Below are 25,973 nucleotides of genomic sequence, written 5' to 3' on the forward strand. Positions count from 1 at the left end.
TTTCTTTATTTAGGACTTCAGACTTTTTTCGGAAGCATTCGAAAACCACTTTGAAGTTGAGACTCGTGTTTTGACACCTTTAAGACGCGTGAAACGACGAAATTCTATGAAACACGCGCGTCCTGCTTTGCTTTCCCGCGGAACCTTTTGGAAGATCCCATTCGAAGTGGGGATGCACGTGCCGCGGCTTTTGTTATCGAGATTGTTGTAATGTCGAAGCTTTAGGCGCGTGCATGAGGACCGTGCATCTGCGCACGCGTGACCGTGTTGCTCGCAACCACGAGGGGGGATAACATGGCGGTACTCGATCGCCGTTAGTCGATGTACAGACGCCGGTAGATTTGGATCATTCTTCTGAATCAGATAAAATAAATAGTGATTATGATTGAAAATTCACAAACATTCTACACTGTCATTATTTGTACAAATTATGACATGATTTAATATTCATTGTTTTATCTGAACAATTTGTCGAGTGTCGATTGTAAAAAAACTCACTGCACGCGTTAAGTGACATTTATAAGAATTTACTCTGACATCATTCGAAAACGCGATTTAAGACTCTGTTGCCAAGTAAGTTCAATCACTACATTGCGAAAGTGATTTTGTAATCGGTTGCCGTTTGAACTGTTTCAATTTTAAAGTGATTGACAGCAAAAACGAAGAAGGCGGTGAATCTTGTCAACCATTTGAATCTGTTTTGAAACACTTGGGACTGCATCATAAAGATATTCTGTAAATAGGTACGTTGCTATATAATATATAGTAATTAATAGTTATTCTATATCTACTATTTATAACAACTATATCGTTCTATACATCAATACAATTTTTACTAGTTTGTAATTAATTTACATTTTTATCAGTATGCAAAATTAAATAATTTTGATGCAAGATTTTTTATATAACCTGTTTGAACAGTTTATATAAAATATAATTTTATATAAATATTTTAGTACAATATGGGTAGTAATTGTTAATTTGTTAATATAATTATTATTTATAATACAATTATCATTTGTATAATTATATTAACAATGTATGTACTATTTTTTCTATTATTCTATATTTTATCATAATTATATATTTTTAGTAGAAAATAATTCTGTGTTAGTTTCAAAGAATAATATAACTAAAAATGTACTCTTAAATTTATAATTCTAGGGAATTTGATAATTTATTATCAACATACATTTGCAATAATATAGTATTGAATTAAATTCATTTTTCAAGTTATTGCGTTCATTACATCGATCATATCATATAATATTTAATTATATTATTAAAACATTTATTAATAAATAAACATAGTAGATGATATTGTTACATATAGTCTTCTTAAATCAGTTTTCTATTGTAAATAATAATTCTTGGCACAGCAATCAATTTATCAATATATTTGAGATTATTAAGCAATAACTTCTTGCATATGTGCAATTCTTGATTCTTAATTTATTTAATGAATAATGAATTTCGAATATTTTCGGATTGATTCATAATTATATATATATATATATTAATAATTATTTATAATCTATAAAAAATACAAATTCATAATTATTATTGATAAATTATATATTTATTTTGAAATTTTTAATAATTAAAGCAAATATAACATAAAACAATTAATATGTAAAAAATTAAATAATTATAATAAACTTTACAGTTATTTTAATTATGTATAAATTATTTTTCAATAATGTTCATAAATTTTAATTAGAGTTAATTAGAGTTTAAAATATATTGTTTAAAATTATTTTGTAAATTATTTTTATAGATTATGCTACCAAATTATAAACTATAATAATTTATGAATAATAAAAATTACAAATAGAAATAGAAAAAATATTATCTATTAATATCATTACAAATATCACTATTATATATCATTATTTAAAAAAAGAAATTTATTAAACTATTATTATAATATATATACATTGTTATATATATTAAATATTTATAAAATAGAAATTATAATTTTATAAGATATTACAATTTATATTTTGTGATCATGTTATAAAATTATATTTTTATTTTTAATATTGGTATGTATAATTAATGCATAAATGTATACATATAGATATTTACTATAATTTTATAAAACAAAATTTATATATATTGTTGTTATTTGAAAATTTAAAATTTATTTAAAATTTTTTCAATATAATATTTTATAAAACAGATTTCTCTAAAATATAAAAATGGATTCATATATTTAATTTTTTATACTATAAAAAAATTTGATACATTGTGTTTAGTAAAATGAGAATAATAAGTAATAATGCATTGATAAATCAATCGTATAATACTCAAAATTGAGATGTTTTTAGATGATGTTTCTTTTTCTTTTTTAGTTATATAATTTTACTTATAATATTCAAATTTAATTTAAATAATAATAATAATTCACATAAATATTTTATGTGAATTAATTTTTTTAATATTATTTTTACTTTAACTAAAAAAAGAACATAAATTTTAATAATGCATATGAATATTATTGATTATCACAAAATTTATCCAATTTATTCAAATCCACTTGAAACTCTTTAAATCTTGATTTTTAATATAATTTTATTAATTATTCATTTGGTATATATTTATAACATAATATATTTGTAAAATATATAATAATTTTAATCTTTCCTCATTGAAATTTTTTACAATTATTCACAAATTTCGTTTCCCAATTTTTAGACGAATCACTAAAAAAATATCTATTATTAACTGAAAAATTCTAGTCGATTCAAAAAATTTCGAAGAAAATTTCAGAAATGGATAAGTTTATCGAATAATCGTACGTTTCTATCGGGCCAACCACTTTGTTTAATTGCGCAATCGATCAGCAAAGCACACGATTCTGCTCTAAACTTAAACGCGCGTCGCCTCGATCTCTCACGGTGGGCCCCAGTATCCTGAAAAACGGACGTTTGATTTCATTTAAGTAAGTACTTATTTTAGACCGAACTGTAAAACGTGCGCTGATATGCGCGATCGCACGTGGACGACATTTACACGTGGAGTACAACGAGGCTTGGAATGGGTACTTACGAGAAGGTCAACGAGAATTTCAATCTATGCTCTATCAATTCTCTTTCTTTTTTTGCGTTCACTTTCTTTCTTAACGTTAGTGATGTTGGCTCAAATCGTCGGCTCAAATCGTGTATGATACAGTATTTACTATAATTTTCAGCACGTGCAATTTTCGTATTTAAATCATGTTTTAACGAGTTTCTAAATTTTCATATCAAAGACGACCGACGGATTTTATTGTTTCTCACAGATTTATCGAGTTATTAATAGTTAAATATTATTTTGAATATTCTCAGATTTCTATTTTTGTAATTATTAAAAAATCCAAGTGCTTTTGACAAAAATTAAGATTTATATATTGTTTGATTCATTGTCATATGTATCTCTTTATTTTCATTTATAAATAATGAACTGCATTATAGATAATTATGTAGATTATTTTTGGAAAAATTAATATGGCTAATTTCCGTTTTTATAATTATTAAAAATTTAATATTATTAACAAGATTACAATTAACAAGATTATATCATAAATTGATAGATATAATATTGAAATTGAGTTTAATTAAAAATTATATTAAATTTCATGAAATTTTGATACTTAAATGGCGAAATTTAACATATTTAAATATTGTTAAATTAAACAAAAATTTTGTTTCTTTCTATTATTTGAAGCATTCAAGTCTTTATATGAATATAATTGTGCTAATTATTTTTAAATTATTTTTGCAAAACGTAGAATCATTTTTTGTATTTTTTTTTCTATTATTCTTATTATTATATTATTAAACAATTTTTAAATCTATAATGAATATAATTAATATGTCAATTTTTAAATTATATTTTATTTTTAGATACTAATAATTCACTTAATCAAAATTAAATTACTCCAGTAATAATCTTAATAATTTATATCTTTATATATTTGTTTAATTTTTAACATTTGAATTAACCATTGCAATTTAAAATTTAAAAATACTATATTTAATTAATAATTTCTTATCTTATTAATTTATTACATATTAATTAATTTTTTAATAACAATTAAAAAAATTTCGTAAATCATTTCTATTACTAACTATCACGATCGTTATATCGCGTATTTGAAATACATGGTCACAGTATACCGTAATTAAAAACTTTTACACGTGCAATCAGGCTAGTGATGTTTTTAATCAACAAAAGAATGCATCGAAACGGGTTTCTTGCGCCAGGACACGTGTAATCCATATGATGATTGGTTAAAGCTTGCAGATTTTGTGTCACGTCGTTGATCGTGTTACGAGGTGTTTCGTCACAGGCCAATTTATCGATTCAGAGCGGGAAAATATTATACGGGCGTACAATGTAAGGACGTACACGTGTGTCTCGTTTATAGTAAGTATCTATCCCTTCCATACTTTGAAGGATTTCATTTTACACAATATTTGCCATTAATAATATCAATAAATTGATAAGTAATATACAAGATAGATTATAGACTTCTATTGCACAAATAAAAGTTTTTCTAACTTTATACAGGATAATTATTTCTTTTTTTTTTATAATTTATAAAATTTTGAAATTTCATTTGTTTTATTATCAAATTGTTCAAAATCACATATTATACAAAAAAAATTAATAATTTTATCAATATATATTATTGATAATTTGAAATTTTATCAATTTTGTCAATAATATTATTTTGTACAAGATAATTGTACAAAAGATAAAAATATACGAATGTAAATTAGTTGAATGATTGATTGTCAAAATAGAATTTGAAGAAAAGAAAAAATTTTGCATGTACAATTACATGTTATTAAATCAGTGTTTTGTAATAGAGATAGAGTTACTTTATAATCCTTACGTAAGACTAAGAGATTTATATTTTTTTGCAATACTTTTCCTATAACGATAATTGAAGTCATTTTTCTATTTGCTTATTTATTTTTTTTCTTTTTTCTTTTCTTTCTTTCTTTTTTTTTTTTTTATTATAATGTTAAACTCATAACTATCAAGCATTGATATTAATATCTATTATCACTGTGTTAAATCATTGGCTGGTGTTGAGTCATTTGCTTTGGAGACACGTGTACATTATACTGTTAATTTCTTAGTACGATATCATGAGGTAAATCGTTCGCGTCAGAGTTAGTTCAAATAAGACAATTGTAATTGAACTTATTCTTGGTATTATTATTAGATTGATGCATACGAAATAACATTTTCTATTTCTAAACTTTAATCATAAATAATTTTTTTTAAATCTATATTATTTTTATCTATTGCAATTTTTAAATATATATTTATAAATTTAAATAAAAAAATCTTAAACATTTTAAAAAAACTTTTAATCAGAAGAGAAATCATATATATTACTATAAATTTTATAACTATAAATTTTTTCCTAGTTTAATTTTAAAAAATTTTTTCACAGCTTTCGTGAAAGTTGTTTCTAATTAAAAAGAACAGTTAACAGGTCAAAATAATCCGAGATTTAATCATAATAATAAATTAATTTCATTATTCCAAATTTATAAGGATTATTAATTCTAGAATACAAAAATTATTCAAATTTCTTATAATTTTTTTTAAGCAATTTTTACATTCATTATCTGGATGAAATATAGAATCTTTTCAAGTGATGAATTATGTTTCTATTTTTATTTTTTTAATGTAATTAAGAAATACGATGGGACAAAATTTAAATTTCAATTTTATAGAAACAATATTTTATATGCATTAATTTAATAAATAGATATATAATAAAATAAAAATAAAATAGATATATCAAGAAATTTATGCGATTTAATTATATAAAATATCTGAGACGAACCATTCAAGACAAAAAATTTCTACTAAATTTATTTTCATCCGTATATTTGAATATTTTTCATTTTAAAATTGGCATATATCCACATATATTGAAATTTTATAAATGCACATTTTTAATGATATTTTTTGTTTCGATGTTTGTATTTAATTTTAAATCAGATTTATAAATCAAATTTACTTTAAATAATTTTAAAAGTCATATTTAAAATATGATTTTTAAAATATAAAATAAAGATATGTTTTGTTTTTTTTGCTTTTCAATTTACTATATATTTTTATTCTCAAATGTATGAACAAAATTTTAAAAAATAAATATAAAAAAATTACACTGATATAAATTTTGTTTTTTAGAGTTATAAAATTATAAAATAAATAAAAATTCAAGATTCTTGCTACTGTTTAAATATAATTTATATAATTTTGATTATCAAATTCCTATTTATTACATTTTTATTTTATTTTAAGAGAATACCAATATTTTCTTACAATTGGATAATAAACATTTAATCGAGCTATCATTGCAAATCAATTATTTAATTTTTAATTTTTATTAAGTCGAAAATTAATTGCAATTTTTGAAGATATAATATTCAGTATTGAACAATATTGTTTAATATGAAATTTAATCGCAATGAAGTTAAGATTGATAAAATTTTTAATTTTCTTATTTATGATATTATATTATTTTTTGTTATAGGAAATTTATAAAAAAAATTTCATTATAAGTAATAATAACCTGTAATCCTGTATTCGTTCTCCCATTTCCTAAATACTCGAAATAACATTTATTGAAACATCAAATATTAATTTAAATTCAAAGAAATTGATAAGTCAATATGACGATAATATTTTCTCGTTTTTTTTTTTTTTTGATCTTTTGTAACCTATACAAAACTATCCCTTTCTATTTCACCAGCATGTTGCAGCATGTAATCCCACGTGACATGAGACGTGTGATCGCAATTGTGGCCAACGTGAGGCAACGTAATGCCTCGGTTGGATATCTCACGCAAAGCCAAGCCACGTTCTTTCGCTTTAATTTCGTTAAGTACTTCTTACACGTAACAATCGTGGTTTCATATCCGAACTCACGTGTACCGACTTGTTAACGGAAGTTTGGTCACATTTAATTTACATTTTTCCTCTTCTTTTTATAACGGTCTTTACTTTCACACCTAATTTTGGAAATATTTCCTCTCTATTTCACTGGTTAACCGTAGAAATTCGTCGCTCTTAATTCTTTCTATTTTAATGTGATTCTGTATGAAAGAAATGATAAATGTTTTTAATTTTTCTTTTTCTTTTTGAATAAAGTTTGTATATGATAAGATAGGAGAAAGGTCTTTGAGATTTAAATGGCTTTCGACATTTCATTCCAATTAATTTATATTTGATAAACTATTTTTAGAAAAGATTTATAATTTAACTATTTCTATATTTTTCTAATAATATATTTATATCATTAATATATTTCTAATTTTATTAACTTTCTATACTATTCTATAATATTCTTTAATCTATTTTATTAATCTTAAATTTTTTAAATTTTCAAAAATTTGAAAAAAAATAAGTTACTTATATTTCATTAATTAATAAGATTTTTAAATTAACTATTAAAAAATTTCTTCAGTAATCAAAACAATAATCAATTATTATCGATATTTTAAAATGAAATTTTCTTTGTTTTTAATCATGAAAGGCTATAAATGTTATTGACATATTTTTCTATAAAATTAAAAAAATCAAATAAAATATTAAATCCAAATTAACAAAGATTTAATATATACGATGAAATATATGCAATTTACATAAACATTTGATATATATATGTATAGAAAATTGAAGAATTATTATTAAATATATATTGGAAAAAACGATAAAATTTAAGAGAGAAAGTAATTAAATTTTGGGCTTTATTTTCTTTGAAATATGATGTGATATTTTATTATATTATTTATAGTGTTATCTGTTTCACAAGAAAACTGTTTCCAAAGTAGTATAGTATCCTAATACAACAAACAGAGATGCTACTGTGTAATAATATTATGTTACAGATGCATTAATGATACAATATCATTATAGCATATAGAATACATCGATACTGTCATGATCTCCTAATACAAGATGCACTGATCTTGACAATGTTTTAATACAAAATGCATTCTTGTTGCAACATTATAATTAAGCGATTAATATGTAATAATTATTGATAAATTATAATGCAGTATAATATAATAAATTTTTTAATTTTTTAATGAAGTTGAAGATAATACGATGAAATATTTGAGATTGTAACTCGTAACAATAATTTATGATAAATAACTATACTTCAAAAGAGTAGAAAATGTACATAAGATACAATTTATTCAAAAATGTCTGCTATGTTTAGAATACTACATATATATATAAAGATATTATTTTACATTGTAATTACATTTTAAATCATTATAGATATATCTGATAATTTCTTTACATAAAAAAAAATATATGTATATTTAAAAATAGAATATCTATTTCTTATTATAAAATAAATAAAAAGTAATAAATTAATATAAAATTTAAAAAATTTGAAAGTGATGAAGATATTAATTTTCTAATGAATATGACATAAATAATCTATTATATTTATAATAGATTATATATAATTTCATGAAAGTATATATCTATAACATCAATATATTTTTATGAATTAGCTTAATCTTTCATTTTCAATTACATATATATGTACAAATATATATCAAATTAAGATGTTACTTCAATTGCATTACAAAATCTCATGTAAATATTTTAAAGAGAGAAAATTGTAATAAAAAGTAACATTTCAAAGAATTCGATTTTATAGTCATAATAAAACAGTCAAGTGTTACTTCTTAGAATTTCATTTCAACGTAATAGATTTAACCTAAGGTTTAAATAAACTTACAATGCACTCTTTCTAAAAGAATCACAATCTTCTTTCCTCACTTTTTTTGTTTAAAAATATGATATGATAAACCAAAAAAAATTTTCAATGAATAAATAATAACATAATCATTACTAAATTATAATCAATAATTTTTTTAATAATTCATAAATACACATTTATTGAAAATTCATATTTATTGAATACATCTGTGTGTATATGTACAATTATGGAATCTGAAATAAATTTTTTTTGACTCTCAATATTATGATTTCTGGGAAAAATAAATTTGAATACATATTTTATTAATTTCACGATGTCTACAATGCGTGTATTTAATTCTGTATCCTAGTATCACAAATCTCATTAATACACGTGTGTATATACGTGTAATTTTAATAATAAAACTGCATTGACTTAATGCAATATAATAATTTTATCAGAAATATTTATACATCTTCAACAATTTGACAGATCTAAAGTTTTTTTTATTTAAATAATAAAGTCATTTGAATTCATTTCGATATTAATTTCGATTAGTATAATTCTACGAAAAAAAATATATAATATCATTTTAACAAAGTCAAAGTGATTTTATATCTTTTTATTAAAAATAAAAATAACTTTTTAATAATTATTAATACATAAATTAAAAAAATAGAATAGTTCCTTTGAATCTTTTAATTTCACACATCTTCAAAGAAACTTTAAACCCCTGCCGCGATCAAAGTGTGCATTATGCATCAGTGCTTTTTTTTCCATGCTCATGTTCCCCCATCGGGAAGCAAAAAAGTAAGGATCAAAAAGGATGGAAGAAACTGCGTGCAAAAATAGTTACGACGATAGAACACCAGTAAGTGGGCGGTCAGAGAAAGGGGAGAAACGAGAGGAGAATAAGATCGTTGATTGCAGACTGCAAGGTTTTGTCCAACACTAGTAATGGGAACAAGCTAATTGGAGTAAATATTAAAATGTTATCTCTACCAAAAAAAAAAAAAAAATAAAAATAAAAAAAAGGAAAAAAATGCAAAATTACGCAAACCTAAAAATTCTGCGAATTTCTATAATAAGCTCAATGTGATAAGATTAAAAATAAAATATAGATTGATACGAATATCAATTTTTTATCACCATTTTGATAAAATCTTCCGCTATAACAATTTTATAAAAAAAATTTGAAATATTTAATTCCAATTTCTTTTCTTCACATTTTTTTTTTAAACATTTTTCCAATCTATTCCATTTTTCGATTCATCATAATATGATATATCTGGCAAGCATTAAAATTCTATTATTGAAAAGTAACTTGTTCGTTTACTCGTGACTGAAAGTAGTCGAATAGCCATTGCTACTTGAGGGAAAACGTTGCCAGACGGCAGAGTCGGTACCTCCTGGGGGGAAACAAGGGGACATCGTACGCATCCCCCACCGGTACATCACCGAAAAGCACTGCGTGAGGACGCACAAGCGAGGTCGTCGAACCCGGCAGCGGTGGCCACGTGTATCCACGGGAATATCCCATCCTTTTACCGCGAAGAGGGTGCGTGTAGTGTGAGAGACGATCGTCAGCCAGTATGGATCACGTGGTGGGGATGGTACGCACCCATTGGCGAGACACCAAGATGTTCGATGGTGGGGGAAAAGCTGCACGTGGCTGTACTTGAGCGTAGTAGAAGTCACAGAATGCAGCGACCTGCAATTCGATAATTTTTCACATTTAATGGATCGATATTTTGTAAAACGATGCATTTTTTTTAAGACAAGTAATTATGAAGAATATATTATAAATATATTGAATGATAAATAATGTTATTATTTTTTTCAATAATTTAATATTTTGAGTGTTAAAAAATATAGTATAAAATATAATTTTATGAATTTGATTTATCAAATTTGACATGAAAAAACTATATTTTGATAATTTGTAAAAAAGAATGTAACAATTTACAATATTTATTAATAATATTACAACAATATTTTATCGATAATTTATCTTAAATTACAAACAACATTTTCATCCAATTTTTTTTATTTGATATATTATATACATTAAAAAAATTAAGAATATTTTTATTTAATTATATTGATATTTAAAGCATTAATATTTAAATCGTTTAACGAAGTATTATTTATTTTAAATTAAAACTATCTCTATTATTATTATTAAAATTATTATTTCCTTTATTCCTACATTATTTTACTTCACCAAATTAAATCGAAACAAAAAAAATTAACAATCATTATAAGATTTAAATGTTTATTTGAATATTTTTATTTTTATAAGACAAAATTATTATTAAGTTCATAAATATTTATATCAATATGATACATCATATATTCTATAATAATATTCACTTGAATCCTTTTAATAATTGACAGTCAATTAATCAAAATATGTTGCAATAACATTTTAAATCTTAATAATTTATTTTAATCCTTAAAGCAAATCTTGTTTCGCATGAATGCATTTTTTTGCTAAATATAGTATTCATATATTATGTATACATTCATCGTTTTCTTTTTCTTTTCAGTTAGATTTTATAGGACATTATGTATAAATTTAAATATATAATAATTTGCACTGATGACATATTTACATATTTTTTTCGTTTGCCGTGTTAAGTCATTTAATGATAATATTCCAATGAACGCACGTGGATCCGGTTATTTGCATCGTATTTACTAAACTTCCTTTTATTTCAGTCCAATGTGTACACCGAGATTATAGAATATTTTATCTTGGTCAAATCTTTATTTCCTTTCGAGGGAATTAAATCGAAATTAGTTGTATCATTTGAAAGGAAATAAGGAAATCTCGTTCTTTGGAATTTCTTAACAACGTAAAATTTCTCCCGTTTATCGATTCGGTTTTGCTTTTGAATTGAATTCATTTTTATGCTAAAATTAAATATGATATATATATATATATATATAATATGATATAATTAATATTTGATTACGAATACTTTTAAATTAATTATCATTAAATTAATAAAAATATTTTTATTAATAATAAATAAAATAAATTTGTCGTTAATAAATAAACATTCCAAAGATTATAAAATTATAATTTATAAATAATCCAAATAATAATTTATTATTAAACAAATATTTTTAATTTTTTATATTTAATAGCTTTTAATAGAAATTATAATAAAAATTTTATTATATATAAGTATTATATATATATATTAATTATAATAAAATATTATACAATATCAAAATAAAAAAAATAACATAATAGAAAGTAAAATTTTATTCATTTATGATAAAGTGATTATAATAATTCATTTATGAGGAAAGAAAAATTCTATTTGCAGGAATTATTCATAAATTCTTTAGAAGAATAGTATTCAAAAAAGTTTTTTACTTACTGTTATAAGAAACCTTCTTCTTCAATTCTTATCGTAAAAAAATGCTTTTATTTTAATACGAATATATTGATTATTCCATAAATATATAATATTTATCTTATTAAAGTATAATCATAAAATAAAAAAAAAATAATATTTAAAAATAATTAGTTTTTTTTAACATGAGTATGTATATGTATTTTATAAAAAAATTTTCGTGAATGTGTTTTTCTTTTAATAAAAAATATACGCAATATTTTTATTGCTAATTTAAAAAAAAAGATAATGATACACAATTCTTCACAATTATTGTTTTTTCACAATTACTAAGATTTATATTAATAAAAATAAATATCTTTCAATTAATTATTATTATAGATAATTATTTATAAAAAAAACTTCAAACTAACAAATTTTTTTTATCCTCTCTACAATAAAGTAAAAATCTAATTTCATATTTAATGAAGATTGATTTGCTAAATCACATAATAAAAAAATCGTAAAATACTTCGTCTCGAATATAGCTGACGTTGGTGTTAATATAGAATTTAAAATCTTTCTCATACATTCAGCAAAAGTGAATCGGACACTCTAGTCGTATAAAATTAGGCTCTCAATTAGAATTCTGCGTACAGATCGTGACTCTCGGTAACACGGTCATTTGTGGGGTGATAAATTTTAAATGTATCTCATGTAAGATCTTGGACAGCTCGTGAAACGGTAATAAACGATCGATAATGCTGTCACGCGGGCAATCTAGTCATTCTTATGAGTTTCTGATATCGACAGCCTACGCATGCCTGAATAGAATAATAAGATTCTTTTTCCCCAAGCATTCGACACGTGGCACGTATAACGAACTGCATGTGTCGCGGAATATTGCATGAGATGTTCCTTTAAACGTCGGCTGAATGAATTAATTGAAGGTTAAACGATTGAAATAACTTTTGATAAAATTTTTTCGCAATTGTTTAAATTATTTAAATATTTATACACCATTATTTAATGTAGAGATTGATACATTTAAGATGATGAGAAATGTATACATTATTAGTCAGTTGTCTATAATTCATTTTAATCATTGATGTTTTAATATTTGCAATGTTTTAAGTCAATTTTGAAGGATAATTTTAACTTAAAATATTACGTACATTATTAAAAATGATTAGAAAATTATACATTAAAGTATATATTCTTAAGTTTTACAATTCAATATTTCAATATAATTTTTTATTGTATAAATTTTCAGAAAAAAATCTATCTGAGATTTTATTCTTCTATGTCGTTAAATCATATTATTCTATCAAAACAATTAGCGAATGTCTATTATAAGCAAATATTTAATGATACGTTTCCGGTTGTTAAAGTTTGTATTCAATTCTTTGTATTCTTCTTCTTTTTTTTTTTTCCATTTCAAATATAGATCTTTCAATTTTTATTCTTCTTAAAGATGAGAGGTGATAAATACATATAAGCTTGATTGTATCCACATTGCTATATTCCATTCTCTTTTGAAAGCAGACAGTTGTCCCAAAAATAGGAAAACTTCGAACAATCCTCAGAGAATATATGACATATATATTTTTCTGTTCAGTATTCTATTCACGACAAACCAGCTATAATTTCTAAAGATTTAGAACTGTATAATTTTTTTTTTTTTTAGAAAATTTCCAATAATTCCATAATAGTTATTTTCATCGTAAAATTGTAGATTAAAATTTAAAATATATTATTCATCTTCCACGAGTGATGCTGTTATTTTTCTGAATAGTATTTTTACTTTTTATTAACTTTTATTACTGACACGTGCTATTTTCTTTCCAAATCTTCTTTCTTCTTTTTTTTTTTTTTAACTTTTTGTTTATTTATTTATTTATTTATTATTATTATTTTTTTAACAATAATAAAGAAAAAATCTTGATCGTTTACATGAAGGTTGCATTACACGTGTAACACGCTCAGAAATACCGTAGGCTCAACGATAAATATAACCGTGCCACTGAACTGTAAATTTAACACGTGTATCGGTAAAATTTTTATATATATATATACATATATATAATACAACTACTTTTGCAAACTACTTTTATTCAATGCATCTTTCGAAATTCAGTTTTAATTAATCAGGAAATAAAAGCTCGTGTAATTAATTCATTTTATTAAATATCCATTTTATATCGATTTTAACGTTATTCATATTTAAATAAATCGAATATGTATAAAATATTTATTGAAATTATTAAATTTATTAATAATTATTAAATTTACAATAAAAATTTAAAATCAAACAATTAATTAATTATTTAAAATTATGATCTTTTTAAACTTAATTTAATCGTATTTAATACAATCAATTGATAAAGTACGAATAGAACAAATAAAACAAAAAATTAATTTCTGCTCCGTTCTATTCTATTTTATTCTATTATATCAATTCGATTTTCTGGTTATCGAGATTAAGAGAATGAAACGTGTTTCCCAACGCATGATAAATTGGTGCTTCCTTAAGCAGAGGACTTCTAGACGCGCACGTGCGAAGCTGGTCTAAATTTTTAACGACGTCCTAGAAATTCAATGCGCACCGCGTTGACTCATGACAGATTCTTGGAAAATTGCCGTAAACTTCAAATATGACACGTGGTGTGCAGTCGTAAATATAGCGGTTATCGACGAGACAAGTTACACGTGCCCTTCTTCACTAAAGGCCTTGTACTTCCCCCTAGTTTCGCACTCAGCAACTCCCATGCAGTTGCATCACTTTATCAAATAGTTTCACTTTCTTTATCTAACTTTTTATCTCAAAAAGTTCACACGTACAACTATCCTTTAATAACATTATTCAGTTATTTATATAAGTACTGATAATTGTGATTTTGCAAGATATGTGTTACACATCGCACGATTATTACAGTTATATCTTTACCATCATTTTTTTTATTATATAACCATTATTTTACCATAGAACCATTTGTAAATCGAATAATTTTTCAATTTTAGTAATTGAAATAATTTTAAAAATTAAATTATGAATTTATCACGATTGAAAATACAAATTTATATAAATTAAAAAATGGAATTAATAAAATAAAAATCTGACTAAATAAAATGTGAATATTTTATGTATTTAATTAATATCTTTTCATTTTTTTTATTTAAACAATTTTAATCTATAATCTACAATGGGGTTATTTTAATTAATTTAAAAATAATTTACATATATTTAATATTTTAATTTTTAATTTTTTTTCTTTCTTCAATATATTTTAAAAAATAATATTATATTTCTTTTTTATTTTATTTTACTTTTATTTATTTATCTTCTGTTTACTCCATTACAAACTGTGTGAAAAATTTAAGTGTTATAATATTTAATATTTCATATATTCTTATTACAAGTAATTTTATATGTTTCTTATCCAAAATAAGCTTTCTCTCTTAATATTTCACTGATTATGAATATATTTCGTTTCGATCCGAGTCAGCACGTAGTTTTGTGATACACGTGACAACTCGCAGATCGCACAAAGTAAATTATGAATCATAAAATTTTAAAAAAAACTTATCATAACAATTAACATCCACTGTACACATTGAATTTTAAGATATAGAAATTTATAAAAGAAATTTAGTCCAAAATTTTACAGAATTGAATTCGTGTTCAAGAAATTTATAAAATTTCACAATACACGATAATAAGATAATACATTAAATATAACCAAAAGATCAAATTCAATTTTTTTTTTTTTTTTTTTAATATCTCAAGAATGCCAACTCATATCTCATTCTTCTGGTATAAAATTAACCAAAAGATCGTTATCGTTTTTCATTTCGCGATAAAAATAATCGTGCAAAACGTGCAAAATTACGAAACGCAACGAATATCCACGCAAATCGGGGACGCGGTTGGCGAAACGCGGTAGACGAACCGAAAATTCAGCACGTGTGCCCTTATTGAAGGCCACCCAGTTCCCTCGCAGTTTTCCGCTCTCCCTCTCTCCCTCCCTCAGTCTCTCCCTCTTCCTTTCCTTCTCCCTTTTCCCCCACAGATGCAACCCCTCTGCAATCCGACTGTGGAGAGGCCTCTCCTCTCCTATTGGCCTTCATTCGTAGGGAAGTTGCCGCTAACGGATGTCTGTATTGTGAGAGCCCACCACTTTACTTTTCGGCTGGGCGCTGGGTGCGAATATACACGAGCGAATACACGGATGACACCTACGATATATCACGGCTTCGTTCCCCTTCGTGAATTATCGCGCGTATATCCGTCATGAGTCAAAAATTACCGTTAGGCTCCTTTGATCCTGTCGCCACGTGCATCGGTGGCTCACATTTAATAGAAAAAAGATCGCGTGATCATGGCCGAGACATCGATGGAATTCTATGGAAGGAACCGTAGGTAGGAACCGTAGGTATTAAGATTTTGACACTTTCACGATTATTATTACCGGCGAGATTATAACGGATGATAGTATAACGTACGTTGACTCGGTAAGTTCTTCTTTAGAAATGGGATATTATAAATATAAGCAGATTATTTCGTTATATAATTTATCGTATGTTAAGTTGAGTTTGATTTATATCGAGTTCGATTGAATTATTGTTATGATCTTTGAAGTTTATTTAAAGAGAGAAACTTTTGCTAAGAGTTTATTTATATGGATTATCTATGAACATATTTCATCTGTGTGACTGTGAGGTTAAGAATGAAGTGTTGAATAACATGGAAAATTCTGCATATTTGAAATGTTCTAACATTAGGGTATACATCTGTTCGTTCATACTATGCACGACAAAATTCAGCAAATGGAATCTCATGCCAGAAATGTACTTCGTTGGATACTTATTTATAATTTATAGAGATGATTAACGGGAATCGTTTCTAATTTAAGAAATATTCGCAATATTCGTTCGGGAAAAATAACGTTCGATTTCGGATTCAATTTTTATTAAATTAAATTACTCTGAACTAACTATTTTCAATAGTAGTAAAAAATCTTAGAAAATTTCTTCCATGATCTAATTACTTTTCGTTTCTTAAAAAAATACATATAAATATTACTATTATTACTATTAATGATCGTCATAATAATTAATAAATTTTTATTCTCTGAAGAGTAAAAAAAGAAAAAAGACAAAAATTATTTTGCACTCCTCAGCTCATTCATTTCAATGTATCGTATATACATATGCGTTCATTCATTAATGATGTATCAGGAATATATGATATAGCTGTATGCGCGATATATGATATATTGCGCAGCCGCAATCGGATTATGGATGCTTGCATGTAGCGTTATCAGTATTGTTTCATAGTCGCACGTGGTGCGACGAAATCCGAGGTCAAAGCAGTCGGGGTAACCGGTCGAGGGGTGACGAGAAGTCGTGGCGAGGCTCTCTATTGCTTTATTTCGGTGCAGGCACGTGCACCGACATTCACAGTAATCAGGTCATCGCCTGCATCGATCGCGTCGCCAACCGGTACGAGTGAACACGTGTAATTCATAGCTAAACTATAGTTAAATACACACATGTTGTAGAGAACCCTTGATTTCGAATAGTTAGGATCTTGAAAAACTATTCACAGATTAAGAAAACTAATCCGTAACATGTTCTTTGAATTGTGCTATAAATGCCACCGCTTATAATGATCACGATATCTGTTGAAAAGTATAACGAATTTTAATACTGATGATCGGGAGGATTTTTATTTTTTTTAATTTAATTAAAAAAGATTTGGAGGAATAATTTTTATCGTAAAAAATAGTTTGCTTTTGTGTTATTTATTTAATTTTTCTTTCTTTAAATTATGTATGTATGTATTTATGTAAATTATTAGATATAATAAAAATATAAAAAAAAAATTATGTAATTTTTTCTAATTGAATGATTTAATATATAGTTTCTCTCGATATTTATAATTCCAATTACTGAAACCTTTAAATTTCGAAAGACAAATCTAGGTCGTTGATAATCCAAGATTTATTTCATCCTTGGTTTCCTTTTTTCTAATTTTTTGTTTTTATTAAAAAAAAAAATAGCAAATATTTGAACTTAACGAAAATATATAAATGTATTAGAAATAAGTATACACATAATTATCCTAGACTTTTATTAAACTTTTTGAAAACTTAAAGGAGTGAGAAAATTAGACTTGAAAGAAATGTCATATAGACATCAAAGTATTGAATTTAAGTTATGATATTAAAAATTATTATTAAAAATTCAATTTAAATATTTCTTACCATAATTAATCGACAAAGAATACAAATTAATTATATCTTTGCATTGTGCTTAAAAATCTTTAAATAAAAAAATTTGTTCAAAATCAAATGATTAATGTGAAATACATATGAAGGTGAAAAACTTGTAATTGAAAAATTTGCAAAAAATTGAACATACCAAATTACCATTACCAAATTAATAATTGCAGAATGATTTAATTTGATTAGCAATGATCCACGTGCTGACTTTTCATCGTTCTTGCTTAACCGTTTTTATTTTAAAACGTTTCACGTACCTTCACGCGGACGTTGTTTAAGTAGTCACTTTTTACATCAAGCATTACCGCAGGTGTACACGTGTCTCCTGTGGTCAAGGTGCAAGACATCGGGCTCGTGTCAGTATTATTAGACATTTATAACAAGTGAAAGTTTTATCTCTCGATCCTTCATTTATAAATAATTTTTTAATCTCAAAGTAAAACGATATTTCCACGCCAATAATCATTTGTTAAAGTTATTATATTAATATTTTCTCGAGACAGACAAATATCAAAACAAATATTTTAGATTCGAAGAACATGATTGACTTTTTGCTTAGATATATATTTTATTAATCTGAATCTATGGTAATTATACATGAAGATTAGAAGAAAAAAGATACGACAAGTCAAATATCTTTTTTATTTTTTAAGAAAAAAGAAGTCTTAATATATATTATCAATTTTTTTAAATTAAATATATCTTGAATACTTCGATGATATTGATTAACATATGATATTGATAATATCATGCTATTAACGTTTTTAAAACTTCATTAAATTTAACACTTTATTTAAATACATTACGTTATCTTTAAATTTAGAATTGTTCTTCTTTTTTAATTATCATGATAAGATACTCTTTTAACGTCTACAATTGAAAAATTAATATAAATGGATCTATCGTGTTTTTTATGTTATGGGCTAGTCATGGACTTTGATATCAATTATATATAATCATGTTAATGTGTTAAATTTTATGAAATAAGAGTTAATTAGAATCGTATTTCATTAATGTAATTATCTTAATTAAATTTAATAATTGAAAGTGTGATCTCAATTAAGGATTTAAGTACATTCTCCAAATAATGTTTCAAACGAGATAAAGTTTTATAACTCTCTTCAAATATATTCGTGAATGTAGATTAAAAATATATTATCATAAAAGTATGCATTATTGAATAAAAATATATTTTTTAAAAAAAATTCTTTGTCTTATTTATTTATTTTTAAAATATATGTACCTATGATTAACAAATAAATTAATTTTCATTCGATATTCTTTAACTATATAATTATTCTTTAAGTTAAAATTAAATTATATTTAAATAATCTTCATTTTAAATTATAATTTATATCGCGAATCTGATAAAATATTATTACAGATAATTAAAATATTATTAAAATAAAATTAAGATTAATATAAAAATTAAATAATATCGTTCAAAAATTATTATTAAATTAAAATATAATTTAAACACTCACTGAAAATTAAATATTAGTATTTTTATCACTTTTGAATAAATATATCATGTATAAAAATTATTTCCTTAATGAAAGCACTTTCACATAATAAAACGCATCATTGATGCGTATATAAGTAGGTCATCGATTATTGTCTGTTCGTTAAATTACGCAGATGGCTAGTATCATTATGTATTGCTGACAGGACAATTACCATGGTCGATAGACCAGGCTTGTATAACGTATAAACATAGTTTATGGAAATATGAATCCATTTTCATGAATGGATTAGTCCATGAACATTTGTAAAAATCGTATATATCAAGGAGACAATTATATTGAAACGAATGTGGATATACGGATAATTGTGTAATTGTGTAATTTTTGCAAATTATACGTAAATTGATTTAAATATTGTATATGTACAAAAAAAAAATTATACTATGGTATCGCTTTTATTACTAAAATTATGAATAAAGATAGGAGAAATAAATTTGGGAAAAAATAATCTTATCATAATTACAAATAATTAAGGATAATATATTTAAAGATAACATTCTAATTATACTAATTTTTTTTTAAAAATAAATGCATTTTCAAACATTATATGAAAAAAATAGACAAGATAAAAGAATAATAAAGATATATATAGATATATGTATAAATAGATTTTTTGAAATTTACAAATATATATATATATTATAAAAAAATTTTATCATTTATTAAAAATTATAAATATTATTATTTTCTTGTTACTTTTCTATCTATCTTTATTTTCGCTTTTTTTTGTTTTCAAATTTTTAATTTAAAAATAAAACTATTTATTATAATAAGTAGATATTTACATTTTATTTTCCCTTATAAATATTATAAAAAGAAAAGATATAATTATTTTTATCTTTATTAAATATGAACAAATTTGAAAAGTATGAAAAATATAACTATCTAGAATATTAATATAAAATCAATAATATTAATGTACGACAAGATATGAACTATTAAAATTATCATATATTCATATAAATATATTTAGAATATACATATTTTATTTTTATTATTAGTCTTAATCTAAATGAAAATCTCTTCTATATAATATCTCTTTTAAATGATAAAGAGTTTTTCTTTTTTATAATATCTTTTCTAAATGAGTATCTTTTTTCTAAGAATTTTATTTTTCTGATTGCAGATTTTATTATTAAAATGGCTCCGACTATTTACTTGTCGGAGATACCTGTTGTAAGAACATCTACAATCCCATGTTCACGGCGAAGACAAAGGATTCATAATGGAGCTGTTGCAAAACAACAAAGGCTAGAAATTAGACGATTAGAAACGAATGAGTCCTCACGCGATAATGGGTCTTTGACACCACCGGAAAATTCTCTCTGGGAACCAGAAAATTCCAATGACTCCTGTGATCCGACAATCGTTAGTTCTTCCTTTCCAAATGTTTCTGCTAGAGTTCCAGTGGACACAAAGGAACACTGGAAAGTGTTTCTAGCGAGACGAAAAGGTGTAGTTTTTAATACAATTAAGTGAGCACGTTGTTGCGATTGATGAACAGAAACAAAACAAATTTTATTAAAAGAACGATTTTTTTTTTTAATAACTTTTTTTATCAAGTTTAAGTTTTGAATTTTTGTTAAAAAAGGAGAATTTTTACTTAATTTTGAAATTTTTAATTCTATACAATCCTATAAATTATTTCTAATTATTCCTAATTATTAAAAAATATGTAAAATTATGTATATAAATTATAAAAACTAATGTAAATGCGAATTAGATATCATTTTTAATTAACATTTGATAAATGAAATATAATAAATTATTAAAATTTAAAACACAAAATATCTCACGAGAAACTTGTTGTTTGGAATAAAAATTTTGTTATCTCTAATTCGTTATTTTAATGAAATTTCAGAACGATATTCATCATTCATCTTTTTACATTATCATTATAATATGATTTACATCATTTCAATATTTTTACAGAATGAATATAATTTTGATCATTTACAATAATTTTAATTATAATTTCTGTTTGATTGATTTGAAACTTAAGATTTATTTAAAATTAGAATAATTATATAACAGATCATTCGATATCATCATCAGGTCTTCTAGACATTGTCGTACGTACTATGGCTCTGATACGGCGAAACAACATTCTTCAAGAAAGAGTAAACGCCCTGCGCGCAGAGACTCGAGACTTTATTCATTCAGTATTGAACAATCCCGAAAACAAGTGTATACAACAAAGATTGGATATTATTGACTGCAAGGAAACGGATGTGACCTCGTCGACGGAGAAAACTATACCAAGACCATCGCTTCCGCCCACACCAAACTCGATAAATTCCTCGTCAAACGACGTCACGTCAACCTGTAGTAACAACGAAAACGACTCTGAACAATCCGACATCGAATCGTAATGTTTGAGAATCATGGCGTAAGAAAAAGAGGTAATTCGTAAACGAAATCGAAAAGAATAAAAACGATTTGAATCATTTGATCGTTTTATATAGAATGATGATGCGATCGATTTTTAGTTGAACGAAACGGAATAAGAATGCTATTGGAAAGAAGATTGAGATGATGCAGATGAAGTTTAATTGATAGATTTCTTAGAATGTATTGTCTTCATCAGTTCGTTATAGGAATTATTAATGATATTGAAGATTTTAAATGAAATTTCATGACTCTATCTGTAAGATAGTAAAATCCATAATATAATTTTTAAGTTTTTGATTTAAAATTCGTTCTTTAATATCATTAAAATCTCTTACGATATTTAAATTGATCAATGTAATGTATTATCTTTTATTTATTTTTTTTTATCATTATTTTTAAAATTTATCGTATTTAAATAGTTTGTAAATTTCGTTTTATCGAACTACTTCTATATAATTATATATTTTATATTATATATTTTAATCGTGAAAAATAATCCAAATAATAAAAATGACAAAAAAGAAACCATTTTCTTATTAGAAAATATAAATAGGTAGATAGTAACTCAAAAATAACATAATTTTAATGTGGAGCAATCATATTTCCTATAAATTTTTAATAATAAATATCCAAATAAAATATTATTTTTAATTTTATAAATACAATAAGTATTTAAAGATAAATCTAATTATAATCTTCATTAATTTTTAATAATACACATCCCATTTATCAAAAATTTCACCGAAGAATAAAGACTACTTACATTATTTAGAAATAAATAAAACTCTTCAGTCTATAAATCATTTGTAATCAAAAAAAGATGGCATAAAATTGTACTGTAATGTATAATACAAAGAACTCGAAATTATTCTATTAGACAAAGATTATCGAGTTCTCTAAAAATATATTGATTTATTTTTTTCTTCGAGAAAATACATTTATAGTTCGTAAACTGTATATCATCTAATTTTTACATAATAGTTGTAGAAAAACTTGCATTATCAATGAAAAATTTTCTATATATTTCCTTTTAAAAACTGAAAGATGTTTTGATTATTAAATACAAAATGGATCACATAAATGCAATATTTTTAATAATGATAGAAAGAAAATATTCACTATATTTTTAGTAAAACAAATTTTAATCAAAGAAGTTTGCATGTCGATGAAGTAGCTATTCAGAAAAATTATAATGTAAGTATAACGTTAGAAGATCAATGGTATAAAATAATTTGTAGTCATATAACATAGAATTATTACAATTATTTAAAATATTTAAATACTTATTAACATACTTATTAACATTGCTATAAGACTTTCAGAAATAAAATTGCAGGATTGCTTCACACTCGAGTTTAGTATCCGAATTTTAGAAGCAAAGCTTATCTCTAAAAAGAAAAAAAAAATTGCCTGCAAATTGGTGGCTGTGAAATTTGTATTTGACTTGTAACTCTGCCTCTTTCTCTCGTTTTTGCGATATAAGAATTTTGTGATTAATTGAATTAGTTTTAAACAAAATGGTGGCATTGTCTCAAGATGATCAAATGATTTTTAATTAACGAATATACTTCTATCAAATCTATCAGCATCGCGTAGAATTAAATGATAAAAACTTTTCATTCTAAATAATATATAGATTTTTTAAAATATTTCATATTCAACATAATCTTAATACTTTATCAAAAGAATAAAGTATTTTTGGACTAAATGTATTGTAAAATAAACGTCCATTTTTATTTTATTTCAGTTAATATTATATAAATACATAATGTTCAAGAGATAGAAACTTATTATAATAAATATCATTTTATAAAAATTAATAATCAAAGAAACATAAATAATAAAATTCAAGAAAAATTTTCTTAACTCATATTTTGTTTACGTTAATAAAACAATAAGCACAATCTAAAGACAAATATATATTAATCTGCATGTTATACATTTTTACATAATCTCTTTCTAAATATAAAAAAGATTATAAAAACAACAAGAAATAAAAATTTAGTATTACTTTTTTAAAAGAGGTTCTGCAAATATAGCTTTCAATTAGTGAACCTCCTTATTTATCAATCGTGAGTGATATATATATATATATACATATATATATTTCATAAGAAGAACCAAATTTAAAAGCAATGCTAATTCTGTTAATGTGAAGAAAAAATTGTGATCGTGTATTCATATTTCAAGAATATAGTTTACAAAATTTCATACTGAATTATATATATAATGATCATTATACATTATTATAAATTCTTTCAACTTGAAATTATTTTTTTAGCATCTATATATTATCATAAATATCTCATTATAGATATATTTTAAGTTTCCCATTTCCACTAAAATCCACTAATTAGTATTATTAAAGTAATGACAGGATTAAATGTCTTATTCGCGAGATATATTGCAACAATCGCAGATTATTATTATTATTATCTTTGCGCTAGTGATTATAAAATTTTAGATTATCAAAATATATTTCAAAAAAAATTTTATTTAATTATTTATAAACAATATATGTTTAAAAATATTAGAAAAATAATTAAAAATAATTATTAAAAAAAAATTTCATTTGTCACAATAATTTTCTTTAATATTTTTAAAATATAAAAATACATTGTTGCAATCATCTAAATTTTTTTTTTATGCTTTTATCGCTTTAAACAATTCTTTAATTTAAAAAATATATATATTTATTTTTAGGATAAAGTAGAAATAAAAAAACACATATATTAATAATAGAATGAATCCTAGAAATGACTGTATCAAAAGTTCTTAATTAAGCTTCTTTTTTCTTCTAGTAGGATGTATAATTTTATTATTTTTATTATTATTTAAACAATCTTAACATCTTAACACAATCTAAACATGTTTACCAAGAATTAAACGTAACAATTTATCGATCTGAAATATCGATAAAAAATGATTTTTAATGAATCTCAAAATGAAATAGATATTTGATTCGATTTTGATTAATACTTGCAATGAATAAATGAAATGGGATTTATAATTGTTAAAAAAATATTCTTCGCAATCCTGTAAAGAAATTGATTTCGGTTTATAAAGAGCAATTCGAACAAATACAAACAAATGCGTATTATTATATTTTTTTCGTTGTTTACAATATGTGATATATATTATATATATTAATCCTTTCATTCCCAAATTATCTGTATTTAATTTCTATTTCTAATAAACATTATTATTTAATATAAATAAATAAATATTTTATATGAAATATTAAATATTTTCAATATTAATTATATTAATAATATTTAACTTCTGTTGAAATATTTCGTTTTTTAAAAATATTAAATATGATCATATAAAACTCATATGGGAAAGAAAGGATTATGTATTATTATATATATATAAATTTATATGAAATTAGTTGGAATTAATTTTTTTTTTAATTATATGAAAAATTATAAAAAAATATAGTAATAATATTAAAAGTCGAAATATTGATTGAATTTTGAATTATTCTTTATAAAATGCATGTTTCTTTAAAATTTATAATATTGAAAAAAATATAAAAAAAAACTTCAACAATAAGAATTCATAAATTTTGTAGAAAAATAATAAACATATTTTGATTTCAATTTTCTAATAACTTATTGTTTTAAAATTCAAATTTAAATAATCGACAAAAATTATTGTATTTATGTAAAATTTGTATTCATTTGAATACTTA

General features: G+C 23.4%; 1 protein-coding gene across 6 annotated transcripts; it reads left to right on the top strand.

The window, feature by feature from the left end:
• The first annotated feature begins 289 nt into the window (after positions 1-289).
• On the top strand, positions 290-22,289 carry LOC724275. 6 transcript variants are annotated; one of them, XM_026439063.1, is made up of 5 exons: positions 290-573; positions 645-743; positions 4,281-4,410; positions 21,015-21,341; positions 21,944-22,289. In XM_026439063.1, the coding sequence occupies exons 4-5, from the start codon at positions 21,029-21,031 to the stop codon at positions 22,258-22,260; spliced, it is 630 nt and encodes a 209-aa protein (XP_026294848.1). In that variant the 5' UTR covers positions 290-573; positions 645-743; positions 4,281-4,410; positions 21,015-21,028; the 3' UTR covers positions 22,261-22,289. The 6 variants fall into 6 exon arrangements, with proteins under 6 accessions (XP_026294848.1, XP_006559203.1, XP_006559202.1 ...); XM_006559140.3 differs by lacking the exon at positions 4,281-4,410 and having other exon boundaries at positions 295-573; XM_006559139.3 differs by lacking the exon at positions 4,281-4,410 and having other exon boundaries at positions 295-743.
• The last annotated feature ends 3,684 nt before the right edge of the window (positions 22,290-25,973 follow it).

The sequence above is a fragment of the Apis mellifera genome, linkage group LG2 (genome assembly GCF_003254395.2).
Source record: "Apis mellifera strain DH4 linkage group LG2, Amel_HAv3.1, whole genome shotgun sequence".
Lineage (NCBI taxonomy): Eukaryota > Metazoa > Arthropoda > Insecta > Hymenoptera > Apidae > Apis > Apis mellifera.